Here is an 18035-nt window from a genome sequence, read left to right as displayed (position 1 = left end):
ACCAGTGTTCTGCATCTAAAACATCATCATCTAGACCAGTGTTCTGCATCTAAAACATCTTCATCTAGACCAGTGTTCTGCATCTAAAACATCTTCATCTAGACCAGTGTTCTGCATCTAAAACATCATCATCTAGACCAGTGTTCTGCATCTAAAACATCATCATCTAGACCAGTGTTCTGCATCTAAAACATCTTCATCTAGACCAGTGTTCTGCATCTAAAACATCTTCATCTAGACCAGTGTTCTGCATCTAAAACATCATCATCTAGACCAGTGTTCTGCATCTAAAACATCATCATCTAGACCAGTGTTCTGCATCTAAAACATCATCATCTAGACCAGTGTTCCCCAACTCCAGTCCTCAAGAGCCACCAACAGGTCAGGATTTCCTTAGTATTGCACAGGTGATCATTGCATTACCTGGAAAGGCAAGACTTCCATCACCTGTGCAATACTAAGGAAATCCCGAATACATGACCTGTTGGTGGCTCTTGAGGACTGGAGTTGGGGAACACTATCTAGACAATGAAAGAAGAGGAGGAGATCCGGAGTCCCAGGACTGCTTTCTATGAGTTCCAGAGCTGCAATGTCAGGACTGCTGGGGGTCTCAGAGTTAGAGCCCAAGTGATTAGTAATAGTGATGGGCGACGGTGCTCGGATAAGGTGTTGTCCTCCGTGCTTTGGAGCTAACCGAGTGTCTTTGAAGTGTTCCAATATGTTCCAGTCCCCGCAGCTGCATGTCTCGTGGCTGTTCGACAGGCGCAACACACGTAGGGGTTCCCTAACAGACAGATAATCCCTGTATGTATTGTGGCTGTCAAACAGCTGTGAGACATGCAGCCGCGGGGACTGGAACATGTTATTCGAGCACGCCGAAGACCCTCGGTTAGCACCCGAGCATGGCGGATAACACCTTATCCCAGAATGTTCGCTCGTCACTAATTAGCAAGTTTGCTCCTACACTATCAGGAATAACTTGTTTCTATTAACAACCTTTTAAATGTTGGACTAACGTTGGATGGGGCCTTGAGCATTACCTTCTGCTGACCCACCAAATAGTGTAGGAACACATGAAGAAATATACCATATAGTGTCACATGGCATGGTAGCCTAATAACAGGGTGTACATTGACCACATAACACTTTCATGCAGTAGCCATAATAACAATGCTATACAAGTGTACTGGACAGTAAAAGGTACATACAAAACTGAAGCTAATCATTTTTGACACGGTGTGGTGGCTTTATTTAAAAACAAGAGTATGTCACTATTATTAATGAAGTTATATGGCGGTATTACTCTTCATTGATCCTGACCTGAAATAATATGAGTGGTCAAAAGCTCAGTGTAAAGACAATGCTCTGAAGTAGCAAAACTGTTTCTTGGTGATTACTTCTAGCCAATTTTTAGCCCATTTCTTCACAGAAAAGGGTTTTCAATGATGTCTAAATGTCAAATATGATAATATCTAATTATAGCTACTACACATGGGCGCCGGTGGTGGACTTGGCGTTCTGACATGTTACCTGCTGTTAGAAGCATATGGTTTCTGTATTTCACATAAACTAAGCACACATCAGTAAGCGGAGATAACATTAGATTGCAATGTCCTAGTTTAGTTCTGAAATTTTAAGGCAATAAATATGCTAGTAAGTCCATGGTAGGGTATACGGCAGAAGGCAAAATACAGAAAAAAATGCAGATCAAAATCTAGAATTATTTTAATTAACCATCTATACTATTGTTAATTCAGTATTGGATACAGGAAACGCCTTTGTCATAGGTTTATTAATACATTTATAGGAATAGGTGGAATCTATCAGCAGGAACAAGCTTCTAAGCCATCTATATGGACAGGCAGGTCATAGGAAGCTGAATAAAGGGATACCTTGATATCTGCGATTCGTTCTCTTATTTCAGAGAAATCCACAATTTTCCCTAATATTTAAATGAGCTTTTAAGATCTATGGGGCGGACATAGATCTCCATTAGATCCTGCCCCCAGAGCTTATTTTAAATGGAAGGGGAAGTTACCAGTGTGAGACATGTAGATCAGTAGAGCAGACTGTCAGTCATTACATGTCTCACACTGGTAACTCCCCCTTCATTTATAACAATCTCAGGAGGCAGATTCTCAGGGAGATCTAGGTCCGGCCCATTGATCTTAACAGCTCGTTTACATATTTTAAAAAAATGTGGATTTCTCTTGAATAAGACATCGGATTACAGATATTAGGGTGTCATTTTATTCAGCTCCCTAGAACTTACATGCCCATATAGACGGCTTAGGAGAGTTCTCTTTCATTTGAGTGATGTCTCTAATATTAAACATAAAAAGATTGTTTTGAAATGGTAGAAGTTGAGGACTACATCTCACCTTCCATAGATGTACTAAACTTTTCCATCACAAAATATTTTTTTTTCCTTTCGATATCACTAAATATATCCCATGCAACCTGTCCAAGCGCACTCAGGTGGTTGGACCCAATGCCCGTTTGACAGAAAATATTCAAAGGTGTCTGAAGTGTCAATGATGGTCCCCATTTTCAGCCCTGTGGTATGGCAGTAAACCTATTTTTTTTTCTTTTTTATATGTATAAAAAAATGGTAAAGAAAAATTTGTGAAGACACCTATACGAGATCTTGGGCGGTATGGGTATGTCAAACAAGTAAAAGCAGCAGGAAGTCATTATGTCTTATTTGCTACGGCAAGATGGGCTCTGGCTACCTTCTTCTGCTGACCGATGAGGGCTCCATATCCGTAATCTACACGTCGGAGGCAATTATGGCATATTACATATGCTAGAAATGCTTCCGCCTGGGAATTTTGCCATGGATGTGCGTCACCATTTTTCCTTCCTGCTCAAGAGCAGAACCGAATCACTGCTTTATGTTGGTCGCTGTTTATCGTATGTGGGTGATGAAAAATTATACCTTGGCAAGTGATCCTCAAAGGGATTGTCCACCTTTGGAGGCATTTTGTTATTACTTAAATGCATAAAATCAGTCAGCCCGCTATAATGGCCAGATAGAAAGTTTGCAGTCTTTTTCTAAGCTCATCTCAGCTGATTTATGACCACAGACTTCATCAAAAGTTGAATGTGCAGGGAAACAGAAAGGGCCTGTAAAAGCCAATCGGTGCAAAATCATTCATAAGATTATTAGTAAAACCAAATGATTTGTAGCCTTAAATATAAGCATTTAAGTAAAATGAATTTAAAGGGAATGTCAACTATTAGGATAACCCCTTCTTGATCTAAATGCTTGGCGCCAATAAATTAAAAAAGCTTATACTCCTCTCCCGTGAAGGCGCCATTTCAGCAGTGTCGGCACTCGCGGTCTTGAGGCTCTCGTGTGCTTGTTACGACACGTGACCCTGGCGCCCAATCAGCACTGCCGTCACTGTCTCCGCCTTTGGACAAATCAAACATCAAGAGGAAGTGAGAGAGCAGCTGCAGCCCGCACTTCCTCTTGATGTTTGATTTGTCCGATGGCGGAGACAGTGACGGCAGCACTGATTGGGCGCCATGGTCACGTGTCATAACGCAGCACACAAGGGCCGGGAGAACTCAAGTGCTGACACGGCGGGAACGGCGCCGGCACGGGAGGTGAGTATAAGTTTTTTTTTATTTTATTGGGGTCAAGCATGGGGAATGAGAAGGGGTTGTCCAAAAAGTGGGCAACTTCTTTAAGTCCCCAAAAGGTGGATAACAGGTATCTTGGGGGTCTATTTTAGTCTAGGTAGCCATACTGCTTGGATTTAGGTGTGTGAACTGGCATCCAGTATAGGATTTGCTTTAGGGTAAAGCTGCACCTAAACTTCTTATTTCTGGTTACAAAAAATGGCAACGATATCACTGTTCATAAAAACGCCAGGACTTGTTGGAAATCTGAAGTCAGTAGTAATTTCTTCTTTCAATTGCTTCTTGCAGGCATTTCTAGACTTTTTTGACCAGTGTCAGACAATGGTATTAGGGGTGCATTAATGCCCAATAATATGGATGCAAATTCCATCCTGACTGCAGGTTCAAGGCCGTGACCTGAAGCTTACAGATCCCTATGAAGCTTCAGTTTAGGTTCACTTCCTGCTGTAGGGTTGGGAACACAATTGTGAATGTAATTTTATATGAGAATCACTTGGACAGCTCTTAAAATTGGTTAATGGGGCTCTTTCATACAGGACATATATATCCTCTCCACCAGATAGATGATAAATGTATGTCTGCTGGAGGTCGGGCTGTTCGAACTCCGACCGATACTGAGAATGGGAGTCCTAAAGTCTCATGAATGAATGGAGTGCTAGTGAGCATGTGCGCCCACCACTCCAATAGTGGTTGCACATGCTCACTTCCATTTCATTTATACGGAGGGCTTTAGGACCCATGTTCTCATGAACGACCAAAGATTTAACACCTAACAGTGTAGAAATGTCAGATTTGTTTTGCTAATTTATTACTCATTTCCTTTATTCTACAAAGTTTAGTGCACCCTTTAAACCCCGCACCACTATTCCCCCAAAAGTGACATGCTCACTCACGCTTTTTTTTTTTTTTTTTTTTTTAAAGACCACACAATTTTATTTGATGTGTATGTTGTGTATCCATGAGTGGAGGTGTCTATTTAACCTTGAATGAGTTCCCTTGGCCAAGTAGTTTCCCATAAATGTAGTCATCGCTTCAGTGTAAGTGATAAACTGCTGCAATTAACGAGAGGCTAAAGAAGCAATGTTTATGAAGGCATATAACATTTCCTAATCTCACCCCATTAGAGTCCCCTAGGAAGAAGCAATGCACTAAAAGTCTGTGGGTGGAAGTCTATGAAGTAATAAATGTACAATGAGTAAACATTACTGAGCAATCTTACACCCTCCCGACACCCTACGGAAAGACCAAACTAAAGCAAAGGCGTGACTACCGGGAGGGCGATTATATATCGGCATGGGTTAGTATGTGAAGTATGAATCTAAGGACTATATGGATACACCGTCCCAAACATCAATCCCATCGCATGGGGCAAGGATTCAGTTTGTTACCCTAGCCCTGTATATAAATTCTCCTGCCAAGGTAAAGTGGTTCAATGACGCCCCGTAGGACACTGTTCCCCAACTCCAATCCTCAAGAGCCAAGAACAGATCCATGTTTTCAGGATTTCCTTGGTATTGCACAGGTGAATGATTTATTCCATGGACAATACTAAATAAGTCCTGAAAACATGGTCTGTTGGTGGCTCTTGAGGATTGAACATTGCCCAGTTGGGGAACCGCTCTCCCGGCTATGTCCCTAATGTTCTGTTGGGACCACCAAGTTCTCTAAAGAACTTAATCTACTGCTTCATCAGGCTAAACTTCTGTTACAACAATCTTATAGGATCTGCATATCAAGGGTGGATCAGAGGTACTGCACTTTTTTTTAATGATGGAGAAGTTACCTCTGGAGGGTGTACATCCCTTAACCCCTTCATGACCCAGCCTATTTTGGCCTTAATGACCTTGCCGTTTTTTGCAATTCTGACCAGTGTCCCTTTATGAGGTAATAACTCAGGAACGCTTCAACGGATCCTAGCGATTCTGAGATTGTTTTTTCGTGACATATTGGGCTTCATGTTAGTGGTAAATTTAGGTCGATAATTTCTGAGTTTATTTGTGAAAAAAATGGAAATTTGGCGAAAATTTTGAAAATTTTGCAATTTTCACATTTTGAATTTTTATTCTGTTAAACCAGAGAGTTATGTGACACAAAATAGTTAATAAATAACATTTCCCACATGTCTACTTTACATCAGCACAATTTTGGAAACAAATTTTTTTTTTGCTAGGAAGTTATAAGGGTTAAAATTTGACCAGTGATTTTTCATTTTTACAACAAAATTTACAAAACCATTTTTTTTAGGGACCACCTCACATTTGAAGTCAGTTTGAGGGTTCTATATGGCTGAAAATACCCAAAAGTGACACCATTCTAAAAACTGCACCCCTCAAGGTGCTCAAAACCACATTCAAGAAGTTTATTAACCCTTCATGTGTTTCACAGCAGCAGAAGCAACATGGAAGGAATAAATTAACATTTAACTTTTTAGTCACAAAAATGATCTTTTCGCAACAATTTTTTTATTTTCCCAAGGGAGAAACTGGACCACGAACGTTGTTGTCCAATTTGTCCTGAGTACGCTGATACCTCATATGTGGGGGTAAACCACTGTTTGGGCGCACGGCAGGGCTCGGAAGGGAAGGAGCGCCATTTGACTTTTTGAATGAAAAATTGGCTCCAATCTTTAGCGGACACCATGTCGCATTAGGAGAGCCCCCGTGTGCCTAAACATTGGAGCTCCCCCACAAGTGACCCCATTTTGGAAACTAGACCCCCCAAGGAACTTATCTAGAAGCATAGTGAGCACTTTAAAGCCCCAGGTGCTTCACAAATTAATCCGTAAACATGAAAAAGTACTTTTGTTTCGCAAAAAAATTATTTTAGCCTCAATTTTTTCATTTTCACATGGGCAACAGGATAAAATGGATCCTAAAATTTGTTGGACAATTTCTCCTGAGTACACCGATACCTCACATGTGGGGGTAAACCACTGTATGGGCACATGGTAAGGCTCGGAAGGGAAGGAGCGCCATTTGACTTTTTGAATGAAAAATTATCTCCATCGCTAGCGGACACCATGTCAGGTTTGGAGAGCCCCTGTGTGCCTAAACATTGTAGCTCCCCCACAAGTGACCCCATTTTGGAAACGAGACCCCCCAAGGAACTTATCTAGAAGCATAGTGAGCACTTTAAACCCTCAGGTGCTTCACAAATTGATCCGTAAAAATGAAAAAGTACTTTTTTTTTCACACAAAATTTATTTTAGCCTCAATTTTTTCATTTTCACATGGGCAACAGGATAAAATGGATCCTAAAATTTGTTGGCCAATTTCTCCTGAGTACGCCGATACCTCATATGTGGGGGTAAACCACTGTTTGGGTGCACGGCAAGGCTCGGAAGGGAAGGCGCGCCATTTGACTTTTTGAATAGAAAATTAGCTCCAATCGTTAGCGGACACCATGTCGCGTTTGGAGAGCCCCTGTGTGCCTAAACATTGGAGCTCCCCTACAAGTGACCCCATTTTGGAAACTAGACCCCCCAAGGAACTTATCTAGATGCATAGTGAGCACTTAAAACCCCCAGGTGCATCACAGAAGTTCATAACGCAGAGCCATGAAAATAAAAAATTATTTTTCTTTCCTCAAAAATGATCTTTTCGCCACAAATTTTTTTATTTTCCCAAGGGTAATAGGAGAAATTGGACCCCAAATGTTGTTGTCCAGTTTGTCCTGAGTACGATGATACCCCATATGTGGGGGTAAACCACTGTTTGGGCGCACGGCAGGGCTCGGAAGGGAAGGCACGCCATTTGGCTTTTTGAATGGAAAATTAGCTTCAATCATTAGCGGACACCATGTCGCGTTTGGAGAGCCCCTGTGTGCCTAAACATTGGAGCTCCCGCACAAGTGACCTCATTTTGGAAACTAGACCTCCCAAGGAACTAATCTAGATTCATAGTGAGCACTTTGAACCCCCAAGTGCTTCACAGAAGTTTATAACGCAGAGCCATGAAAATAAAAAATAATTTTTCTTTTCTCAAAAATGATTTTTTAGCCCACAATTTTTTATTTTCCCAAGGGTAACAGGAGAAATTGGACCCCAAAAGTTGTTGTCCAGTTTCTCCTGAGTACGCTGATACCCCATATGTGGGGGTAAACCACTGTTTTGGCACACGTCGGGGTTTGGAAGGGAAGTAGTGACGTTTTGAAATGCAGACTTTGATGGAATGCTCTGCGGGCGACACGTTGCGTTTGCAGAGCCCCTGATGTGCCTAAACAGTAGGAACTCCCCACAAATGACCCCACTTTGGAAACTAGACCGCCAAGGGAACTTATCTAGATGTGTGGTGAGCACTTTGAACCCCCAAGTGCTTCTCAGAAGTTTATAACGCAGAGCCGTGAAAATAATAAATGCGTTTTCTTTCCTCAAAAATATTTTTTTAGCCCAGAATTTTTTAATTTTCCCAAGGGTAACAGGAGAAATTTGACCATAAAAGTTGTTGTCCAGTTTCTCCTGAGTACGCTGATACCCCATATGTGGGGGTAAACCACTGTTTGGGAACATGCCGAGGCTCGGAAGGGAAGTAGTGACGATTTGGAATGCAGACTTTGATGGAATGGTCTGCGGGCATCATGTTACGTTTGCAGAGCCCCTGATGTGCCTAAACAGTAGAAACCCCCCACAAGTGACCCCATTTTGGAAACTAGACCCCCCAAGGAACTTATCTAGATGTGTGGTGAGCACGTTCAACCCCCAAGTGCTTCACAGAAGTTTACAACGCAGAGCCGTGAAAATAAAAAATCATTTTTCTGTCCTCAAAAAAGATGTTTTAGCAAGCAATTTTTTATTTTCACAAGGGTAGCAGGAGAAATTGGACCCCAATATTTGTTGCCCAGTTTGTTGTGAGTACGCTGGTACCCCATATGTGGGGGTAAACCACTGTTTGGGCGCACGTCAGGGCTTGGAAGGGAAGTAGTGACATTTGAAATGTAGACTTTGATGGAATGGTCTGCGGGTGTCACGTTGCATTTGCAGAGCCCCTGATGTGCCTAAACAGTAGAAACACCCCACAAGTGACCCCATTTTGGAAACTATACCCCCCAAGGAACTTATCTAGATGTGTGGTGAGCACTTTGAACCCCCAAGTGCTTCTCAGAAGTTTATAACGCAGAGCCGTGAAAATAAAAAATAATTGTTCTTTCCTCAAAAATTATGTTTTAGCAAGTAATTTTTTATTTTTGCAAGGGTAATAGGAGAAATTGGACCCCAACAGTTGTTGCCCAGTTTGTCCTGAGTACGCTGGTACCCCATATGTGGGGGTAAACCACTGTTTGGGCGCACGTCGGGGCTTGGAAGGGAGGGAGCACCATTTGACTTTTTGAAAGCAAGATTGGCTGGAATCAATGGTGGTGCCATGTTGCGTTTGGAGACCCCTGATGTGCCCAAACAGTGGAAACCCCTCAATTCCAACTTCAACACTAACCCCAACACACCCCTAACCCTAATCCCAACTGTAGCCCTAACCCTAATCACAACCCTAACCCCAACACACCCGTAACCCTAATCCCAACCCTAACCCTAATCCCAACCCTAACCCTAATCCCAACCCTAACCACAACTGTAACCCCAACACACTCCTAACCCTATCCGTAACCCTAACCACAAGCCTAATCTTAACCCTATTTCCAACCCTAGCCCTAATTCCAACTTTAACTCTAATTCCAACCCTAACCCTAAGGCTATGGCCCACGTTGCGGATTCATGAGATTTTTCCGCACGATTTTTGAAAAATCTGCAGGTAAAAGGCACTGCGTTTTACCTGCAGATTTACAGCGGATTTCCAGTGTTTTTTTGTGCGAATTTCACCTGCGGATTCCTATTGAGGAACCAGTGTAAAACGCTGCGGAAACCGCACAAAGAATTGACATGCTGCGGAAAATACAACGCAGCGTTTCCGCACGGAATTTTCCACACCATGGGCACAGCGGATTTGGTTTTCCATAGGTGTACATGGTACTGTAAACCTGATGGAAAACTGCTACGAATTCGCAGCAGCCAATCTGCTGCGGATCCGCGGCCAATCCGCTGCGGATCCGCAGCCAAATCCGCACTGTGTGCACATGCCCTAACCCTAACCCTACCCCTAACCCTAACCCTACCCCTAGTTCTAACACTAACCCTAGTTCTAACCCTAACCCTAGTGGAAAAAGAAAAAATATATATTTTCTTTCTTTTATTATTGTCCCTACCTATGGGGGTGATAAAGGGGGGGGGGTCATTTACTATTTTTTTTATTTTGATCACTGTGAGGTTTTATCACAGTGATCAAAATGTACATGGAACGAATCTGCCGGCTGGCAGATTCGGCGGGCGCACTGGGCATGCGCCCGCCATTTTGGAAGATGGCGGCGCCCAGCGAGGAGACGTACGGACACCGGGAGGATCGGTAAGTATGAAGGGGTGGTGGTGGGGTGGATCGGAGCACAGGGGGGTGATCGGAGCACAGGGGGGTGGATCCGAGCAAGGAGGGAGCGGACAGGAGGACGGGGGAGCGGGCAGGCGGACGGAGGGGACCGGACCACATAACGGAGGACTGGGGAGGAGATTGGTGGGTGTGGGGGGGGGGCAGATCAGGTTTTCCAGCCATGGCCGATGGTATTGCAGCATCGGCCATGGCTGGATTGTAATATTTCACCAGTTTTTTAGGTGAAATATTACGAATCGCTCTGATTGGCAGTTTCACTTTCAACAGCCAATCAGAGCGATCGTAGCCACGGGGGGGTGAAGCCACCCCCCCTGGGCTAAAGCATCACTCCCCCTGTCCCTGCAGATCGGGTGAAATGGGAGTTAACCCTTTCACCCGATCTGCAGGGACCCGATCATTCTGTGACACAGCATATGCGTCACAGGTCGGATTGGCACCGACTTTCATGACGCATACGCTGTGTCACAGGTCGGGAAGGGGTTAAAAGGTAGACCTCACAGTTGATATGGGCCCTTAAAGAGGGGTTCCCAGTTCTGGTTGGCCTAACATGAGAAGTTACCTAGGGCTCTACTCTGCAGAGGAACAGCTTTTTTAGAAAACAAGTGTGGAGAGAACAAAAGGAAACAACACAAGGTCCTGGGGTTCTGGTTGACAGCATCATAATGGCGATAAGGGGTGTAAGTATAGTGGGTGTTTTCGTAGGTGTAGTCACACCCAGGGTATGGTTTTCCTTTGGCTCAAAAGATGAAGCCAATACTATTAAAGACCCCTGACCGTTGAGTGCCCTTTTGGACATTTTGCACTGGGACCCACGAACTTCAAATTATGCCAAATTAATGTTTGCAATGCGTCCCCCCTTTCCTCTATGTGCGTCGTCACTGTTACCTCTTGGTTGTCTGTAAAGGAAAGCCAGGTAGTGCAACCTTCATGGTATAATCACTGCCATACTGTCACTGAACAGAGCAGTAATTAAAGGGGTATTTCGGTCTCCAAAATTCTCTCCTAATATGCAGTAGGTGGAATAATAATTTTATAGAAGTGTAGAATAGTTCTTCTGATTAGCCAAGTCACTTACCCTATGTGCAGGGCATTGTGGTAGGTTAGGTTTCCATGGTTACAACCACTAACAGCTAAATAATAAACTAATTGTCACTATATGAGTGGTCGTAACCATGGATACCTTAACTACAGCAATGCCCTGCTCACATAGAGAATCAGAAGAACTATACTACATTTCTAATTGGAGGTATTTGCTAATATTATTATTATGACACCTACTGCATATTGGGATAGGATCTGGGAGACGGGAATAAGCCCTAGTTGAGTCAGCCATGGCTTTACCCAAATAGAGCTTGTTCTCTTATATTTACGGTTTAATTATAGAGTAAAGGTGACAGCGGTGGTTTCATCAGATAGTTTTGAAAATAAAATCTAGGATAATAATACCACAAAAAAAGAAGCCATCGATAAAGCAGGTGTCATATCTAATGGCTACTCTACTATGAGGCGTGGATCACAAATGCAGAGGTGGATCGGACTGGCCTCAGTCTATGAGGATCACAACACTATGAAGTAAAGGAAAATCACAGCAAAGCCTAAATAGAAAAGACAATTGTACATACTGAGAGTTGTCCTGACAGGAACTGGGGAACATCACGCAACATTCCAGGGCTCATGGGGGACGTAACGGATATGGAGGGACGATCCATTTTCTGGGATTCAAAGGAACTAGAACCTTATAATCATAAGTAAAAAAAAAAAAAAAGAAAGAAAGGTTGAACAAAAATGCGCTTTCCAAATTCAGACATGTTTTTTTCTAAAGATGAGCTAAAGTAGAATAGGAGCAATATTTGACAAGTGTGGCCTTGGTTTACACTATCAGCAATACATTCACCATGTCTAACATAAAATCCTGCTAGACTGGGTCTCCTTTTGCCATACGTTTGGCCTGTATATGTTCATATATAAATATGATTTAAATGTGTAATTAACCATGAATTCCAATACAACTGTTTCATTGAATATGAGTGAATAGGCATACGGTTGGATATGTTTGTGGTCGATCCGATTAAAACCAATAACAAATGTAGTAGGAACCTAACCTTAAAGGTGTCGGCTATGCTAGATAATTGGAAATAAAGAGGGAATAGGTAAAAAGATTTTACATAAAAATCCAATAAAAAAGGTTATATCCCTTAAGAAATACAGTCATGGCCGAAAATGTTGGCACCCTTGAAATTGTTCCAGGACATGAATTATTTCTCCCAAAAAATTATTGCAATTTCACATGTTTTGTTATACATGTTTATTTCCTTTGTGTGTGGTCAGTGTCCTGCTGGAAGACCCATGACCTAGAATGCAAACCCAGCTCTGACACTGGCAACTACATGGCACCCAATGCCAGAGGCAGCCACATAACCCCAAAACATATTTGAACCTCCACCATATTTGACTGTAGGTACTGTGTTCTTTTCTCATTCTATTTTCGGCAAACAGGAGAATTACCGTATGTGCTTTTACCACATGCTTTATCTTGCTCTCATATTTCCACAAAATAATTTTTCAGAAAGATTTTGGCTTATTTACTTACAGTACATTTTGGCAAACTGCAGTCTAGCTTTTTTATGTCTCTGTGTCGTAGTGTGATCCCCCCGGGTCTCCTGCCGTAGCATTTCATTCAAATGTTGATGGATAGTTCGTGCTGATACTGATGCACCCTTTGAAACTTGATTGAGGCTGCTTATCCACCATCCAGACTATCCTGCGTTGTGCACTGCAACCTTTCATCAATTTTCTCTGCCAGCCACATCCAGGGAGATTTGTTACAGTGCCATGGGTTGTAAACTTCTTGATTATGTTGGAGACTATGGACAAAGGGAACATCAAGATCTCTGGAGGTGGACTTGTAACTTTGAGATTGTTGATATTGTTTAACAATTTTGGTTCTCAAGTCCTCAGACAGTTCTCTTCTCCTCTTTTTGTTCTCCATGCTTAGTGTGGCACACACAGACACATGATGCAAATATTGAGTCAACTTCTCCCTTTTTACCTGGTTTCAGGTGTGATTTTCATATTGCTCACACCCGTTACTCACCACAGGCGAGTGTGAACGAGCATCGCATGCTTGAAACAAAGTTGTTTACCCACAATCTTGGAAAGGTGCCAACAATTTTGTCCGCTCTATTTTGGGGGGTTTTGTGTGAAATTATGTCCAATTTTCCTATTTTTCCCTCTGTTTTTTTTTTGTGTTGTTCCAATACACTCAAAGGAAATAAACATGTGTATAACAAAACATTTGTAATTGCAATAATTTTCTGGGAGAAAATACTTCATTTTCTGAAACAATGGTGCCAACACTTTCGGCCATGACTGCATATAACAGGGCTGCTCTTAGGGGTCTCAAACGCTGCTCTTGAGCCACATGACACTACTGCGGCGTACTCGGGCTCTGGAGACCAAAGTTATAACTATAACCAGGCACAGAGAGGAAGGGGCCTGCCGACGCCAGTGCCTTTTTTAGCATGATGTGCATTCTTTTTCATGTGTAAAAAAAATAAGTATACATTTGGTATTATCGGAACAACCCAAGGTGTAGAACTGCACCATAGCCCATATAATGAACATCGTATAAATAAGGGCAAAAATGAAGCTTTTTCATTATACTGACACGCATAACATGGAATAAAAATTGTTCAAAAAGTCATATTGAAAAAAAAATGGTATCACTGAAAAAATCGTCTCTCCCTGCAAGGAATATGTCCTGTCAATGGCAACTTTTTTTTACCAAGCATTCTGATGGGATCCAATGCATTGACCACATTTCTAGCAACAAGCTGTAGTAAATCCATGCACGGCCATATTCAGCATTTAGTGTCAGTTACAGGATTGGTTGAGATTGGTAAACTACTGGCTGCATTTTCCAAATACAGGGGCCAAGATCAACGATACAATGAAATGCACCACACGACTTACTGGAATCCTGGGGGGCATGTGTGCTATCAGGTATCCTGGGGATATCTCTGAAAGGAAAAGTTACACCGTGATAACATGTTCATAATTCCATCAGTCAAGCATTGCAGATTTGTACAAGACCACATTTATACAGATATTTTAGTGTAGAAATTAGTAATAAATATGAAATATCAGCAACACAACTGAATGCCCATCAGCCTGACCTGTAAGTCAGGGGCAAACATATCATTGGTGTAGTCGCACAGGGGCCCAAGAGGTAAGGGGGCCACTACCACCTCCAAAGCAGGTGGAAGTGTGCATTATGATGAGTCATGGGACCGCAAAGGGCCTAAATATTGGGCCCTTTAAATCTAAGTAAGAAGACAGTAACCTCAGAGGGCTATTTCCTCATACAGTAATGACTTATTGCTAGGTTATGCTATCATATATTATGATCGGTAGTGGTGATATCATATCACTGATTCTCAGTTTAGCCCCCTTCATTGACTTTGAAGTGGCTCTACTAATGTACCTGATCTTTTATATCTCCTTAATAAACTTTATTAGGTTTTTAAAAAAGGGGGTTTTAGCATTAAATCAGCTCATGATTGGTGATAGAAGTTGGACCCTAACCAATAAGATATAGCATATGGTAATATCTTCTTAAAAGGCTATTCTCATGAAGACAAATTTTGGAAATTGCAATGTGCTTGTAGAAATAAAATCCTCTGCATTCAGAAGAACGGAAGGACTTAACTTTATGGCTTACTGTCTGTTGCATAGGATATCAGCAGTGGACGATCTATCAGTATGTGCAGCACTTACAAGCTTTTTTTTTGTAAAGAGCTTGCAAGCACTGTTCTGAAGCTGCCTGACCATCTTCAGTGTCACCCTGAGAGCACAAACTTCACGTCAGTGGCACAACGATGCCATTGCTCTGAGATATCAGTCAGTCAGGAGCACACTGTTCCCTAGCAAGAAAGAAAACATGAGACAGGGGAGCGGTGTACTCCTGAAGAATGACTTTGAGAATACTCCTTTAACTCTGTCCTCATCATTATTCATGAAAAGCTCTGCTGAGTTAAATATGATTGAGGCTGTGTTCACATTTGGGCCACACAGGAGCAGAACGTGATAATGTTGGATCATTCAAATAACGGACACTAGAAGCGACCAACGACCCCGTTGGTTTTAAAGGGTCTGAGAAAATGTACAAAACATGTGGAAAGTTTACACGGATGGATTTCAGTCCACGATACATCCTGATCGACAATATAATAAATCATTTGTCTCTCGTTTCTGGCACTATACAAACTGAATGGAATGATTGAGTTTGGTCCATATACAGATTGCATATTGTTGGCAGCACATCTATCACATGCAAATCAAAATAACAACTTAACAAATGTTATTTTACTACAATTATCACATCCTAAACATGAAAAATAAAATAAGATGAGATGAAACTCCAGCAAAAGAGAGAAAAAGACACCAGGGCTACGAATTTCGAGCTTGATGCTCATAGTCAAGACTAAGAGCGCCAAGCTTGAAACGCGTAGACCGGGTGTCTTGTTCTCTCTTTTTTCTTCCCTTCAACAAGGTTTTAATTTTTACATGTTTTTAAATATCTGAAATAAACACAACGCTTTAAACGACCCATATTTTTGCGGATGCTGTTATCTTATGTTGTTCTCATTGCCCAGAAGCTGGTCTAGAGTCTACTTGAATGGTACCCTCATTTAAGGTATTTTCCCTTATCTGGAGAGCTGATGTTAGTACATTTTTTTTCTATGAAAAATAATAACTTGTACATTTACTCACCCTATCGGTCTGGAGACCACTAATTCTACTTGTGCCTCAGGTTTGGACTCCAGAATGATATTGTAAACTTCTTCGAATGTGGCGCCTTGTAAAATCCGCCCATTCCATTCTAAAACTTCATCACCTGGAGGGAAATGAAGGATACTTGAAATGTGCAAATCACATTTTGGGTCTGTGATGAGAGAATCCCATTAAACATCTAAATAGTGATATTGAAAATCAATAGTATAGAGAAATTATTTGCAACCACAAATTTAGACGAGTACTTAATTTTTAGAATGTCTGGATTAATAGAGCAAGAAAAGTGATCATCAAGACCGGTGGTTGACCACCAGCAAGTAGCATCGCAGGCTGTATAATACACTGAGACAACCCCCTCGGACTTTGGAAGGCCTGAAACCATTAACTCCTTCCTTACTCAAAAGAAGTCCAACTCCCTATTTCACCCAGGTCATCGCCAAATTTACCTGAGCAATCCCTTTTAATGTAATAATTTCAACTCATTTTGCAAGTGGGTATCTTTTTGGCTGAGTTCATACAGTGTAGACAAGGGCCTCCAGTCCAAATCGTGAGAACTCGGGCTTGGGATTTGTGGACTCTCTAGGGCCAGACTCAAAGAATTTTATTATGGGTGGTTATTTTCAGCGCCACATTATGAACAGGTAACACCTGGGGCTTAGTACTGCTGCTTGCCCTAATTAACCTTAACAGTTAATGAACAGGTTAGACATGAAGACGCTGGATAATTTTTAGACATTTTTCTAAAAACACAAAATGAGATCATTCTGGTTCTATTGAAACAATCTAAAGGTGCTGCAAATTACAACTTCACAAATCGCGGTGCTCAGACGGCTCAGATAAGCTTGGCTACACCTTACAGTAAGAATTGTAAAGGAAATTAGCAACATAAATCATTCCCGTAGACCCAAACTGCTCACTGTTTGAGAATGACATGACTGCGGTAAGGGGCGATAAAGTGATTTATTCAGACTGACAAATGCACATTTTAACCCTCATCTCTGAGCGTTGTGGATCTCTTGGGAGAGCAATAATGACGTGAATGGCTCTTCAATGAACTGACCCCTTAGAAGACAATTTTTTTTTTCAATGACGTTTTGAATTCAGAATATGGTTGTAGCTTTGTATTTACTAAAATAATAGATTGCTAAAACTTCCTTTCTTTGAATATTCTTAACTTCCAGATGATCCCATACAACAATAGAAAGAATCCGGCACTCGAATGTGGGATATGGTGAAATCAGATGAAAAATGTACTATGTGGTCCAAATTGGGTCTTTGATACCTGACGTTTCGTTCTAACACAAACCTATATCAAACATATTAAAATAATATGAATGATAAAGAGTCACATACGGAAAGATTTAAAAAAAACAAACCACAATTTTGAAGATACTGACATCATTGTATTCAGAGGTAAACGATGCTCATGAGAACTATATACATATAAGTCTATACATGAGAAGCAGAGGACAAATCAGCAGATAAATCGTCAAAACCAGTGCAGCAATAAGATGTGAGGGCACTGACCACCGATGATCCTGGGAGATTCTGTTCAGGGTAAATTATAAGGTATCCTCCAAAGGGACGTGTTGGAGAGGATTCTGTAATGTTATGGTATGAAATATGTAAGTAGCCAATCTAGCAAATAAATGGGCCGATAGTCCAAAAAGGAACCTGCATTAGATGTAAACCATAGATGAAGCATTATACTCTGGGAAAAGGTGGGATAATCATAGATACCTATAACATGGTACGATCTAAGATCACAAAACCCGGGAGCAATCTGGATAAAGATCACATGTTTACCACCCGGGGCCGACCACCGAGGCATGGGTGAGAGAATTAGATAATGCGACCTCAGTCATTTGTGGTGCACGGCGCTGATCTTCTGGGTGTCGGTGAACTTTTTAAAAGTTGGGTGCAGATGACACTTCCGGTGTGCGTATTGGTAGTGATGTCCCTGGCTGGCAATAAATGGTAAACAGAGAGGAACATGGTGGTATCGTCATTTCCATCAGAAGTGACGTCATTGAATGGCAGTGGAGGGTTTACGGAGAGCAAGGCATGGCCGTAATGTCACTTCCGGCGTAAGTGACGTCACTGGTTGGCAGTGGATGGCGTGGCATGAACAAAGCATGTTCATGGCGATACTTCTGGTGGAAGTGA

At 41.9% G+C, this 18035-nt stretch overlaps 1 protein-coding gene across 49 annotated transcripts in view; it reads right to left on the bottom strand.

The window, feature by feature from the left end:
* RIMS2 (regulating synaptic membrane exocytosis 2) overlaps positions 1-18035 on the bottom strand; it is a 618543-nt gene that overhangs the window by 218362 nt on the left and 382146 nt on the right. For all 49 annotated transcript variants that reach the window (XM_077271021.1, XM_077271056.1, XM_077271022.1 and 46 more), the window contains 3 exons: positions 15849-15972; positions 14049-14095; positions 11699-11811 (listed from right to left, as the gene is read on the bottom strand). In XM_077271021.1, coding sequence (XP_077127136.1) covers positions 11699-11811; positions 14049-14095; positions 15849-15972 — 284 coding nt within the window. The remainder of the gene's footprint in view (positions 1-11698; positions 11812-14048; positions 14096-15848; positions 15973-18035) is intronic.

Source organism: Ranitomeya variabilis, chromosome 6 (genome assembly GCF_051348905.1).
Source record: "Ranitomeya variabilis isolate aRanVar5 chromosome 6, aRanVar5.hap1, whole genome shotgun sequence".
Lineage (NCBI taxonomy): Eukaryota > Metazoa > Chordata > Amphibia > Anura > Dendrobatidae > Ranitomeya > Ranitomeya variabilis.
The sequence above is the reverse complement of the archived record's forward strand: the minus strand, read 5'-3'. Positions and strand labels throughout refer to the sequence as shown.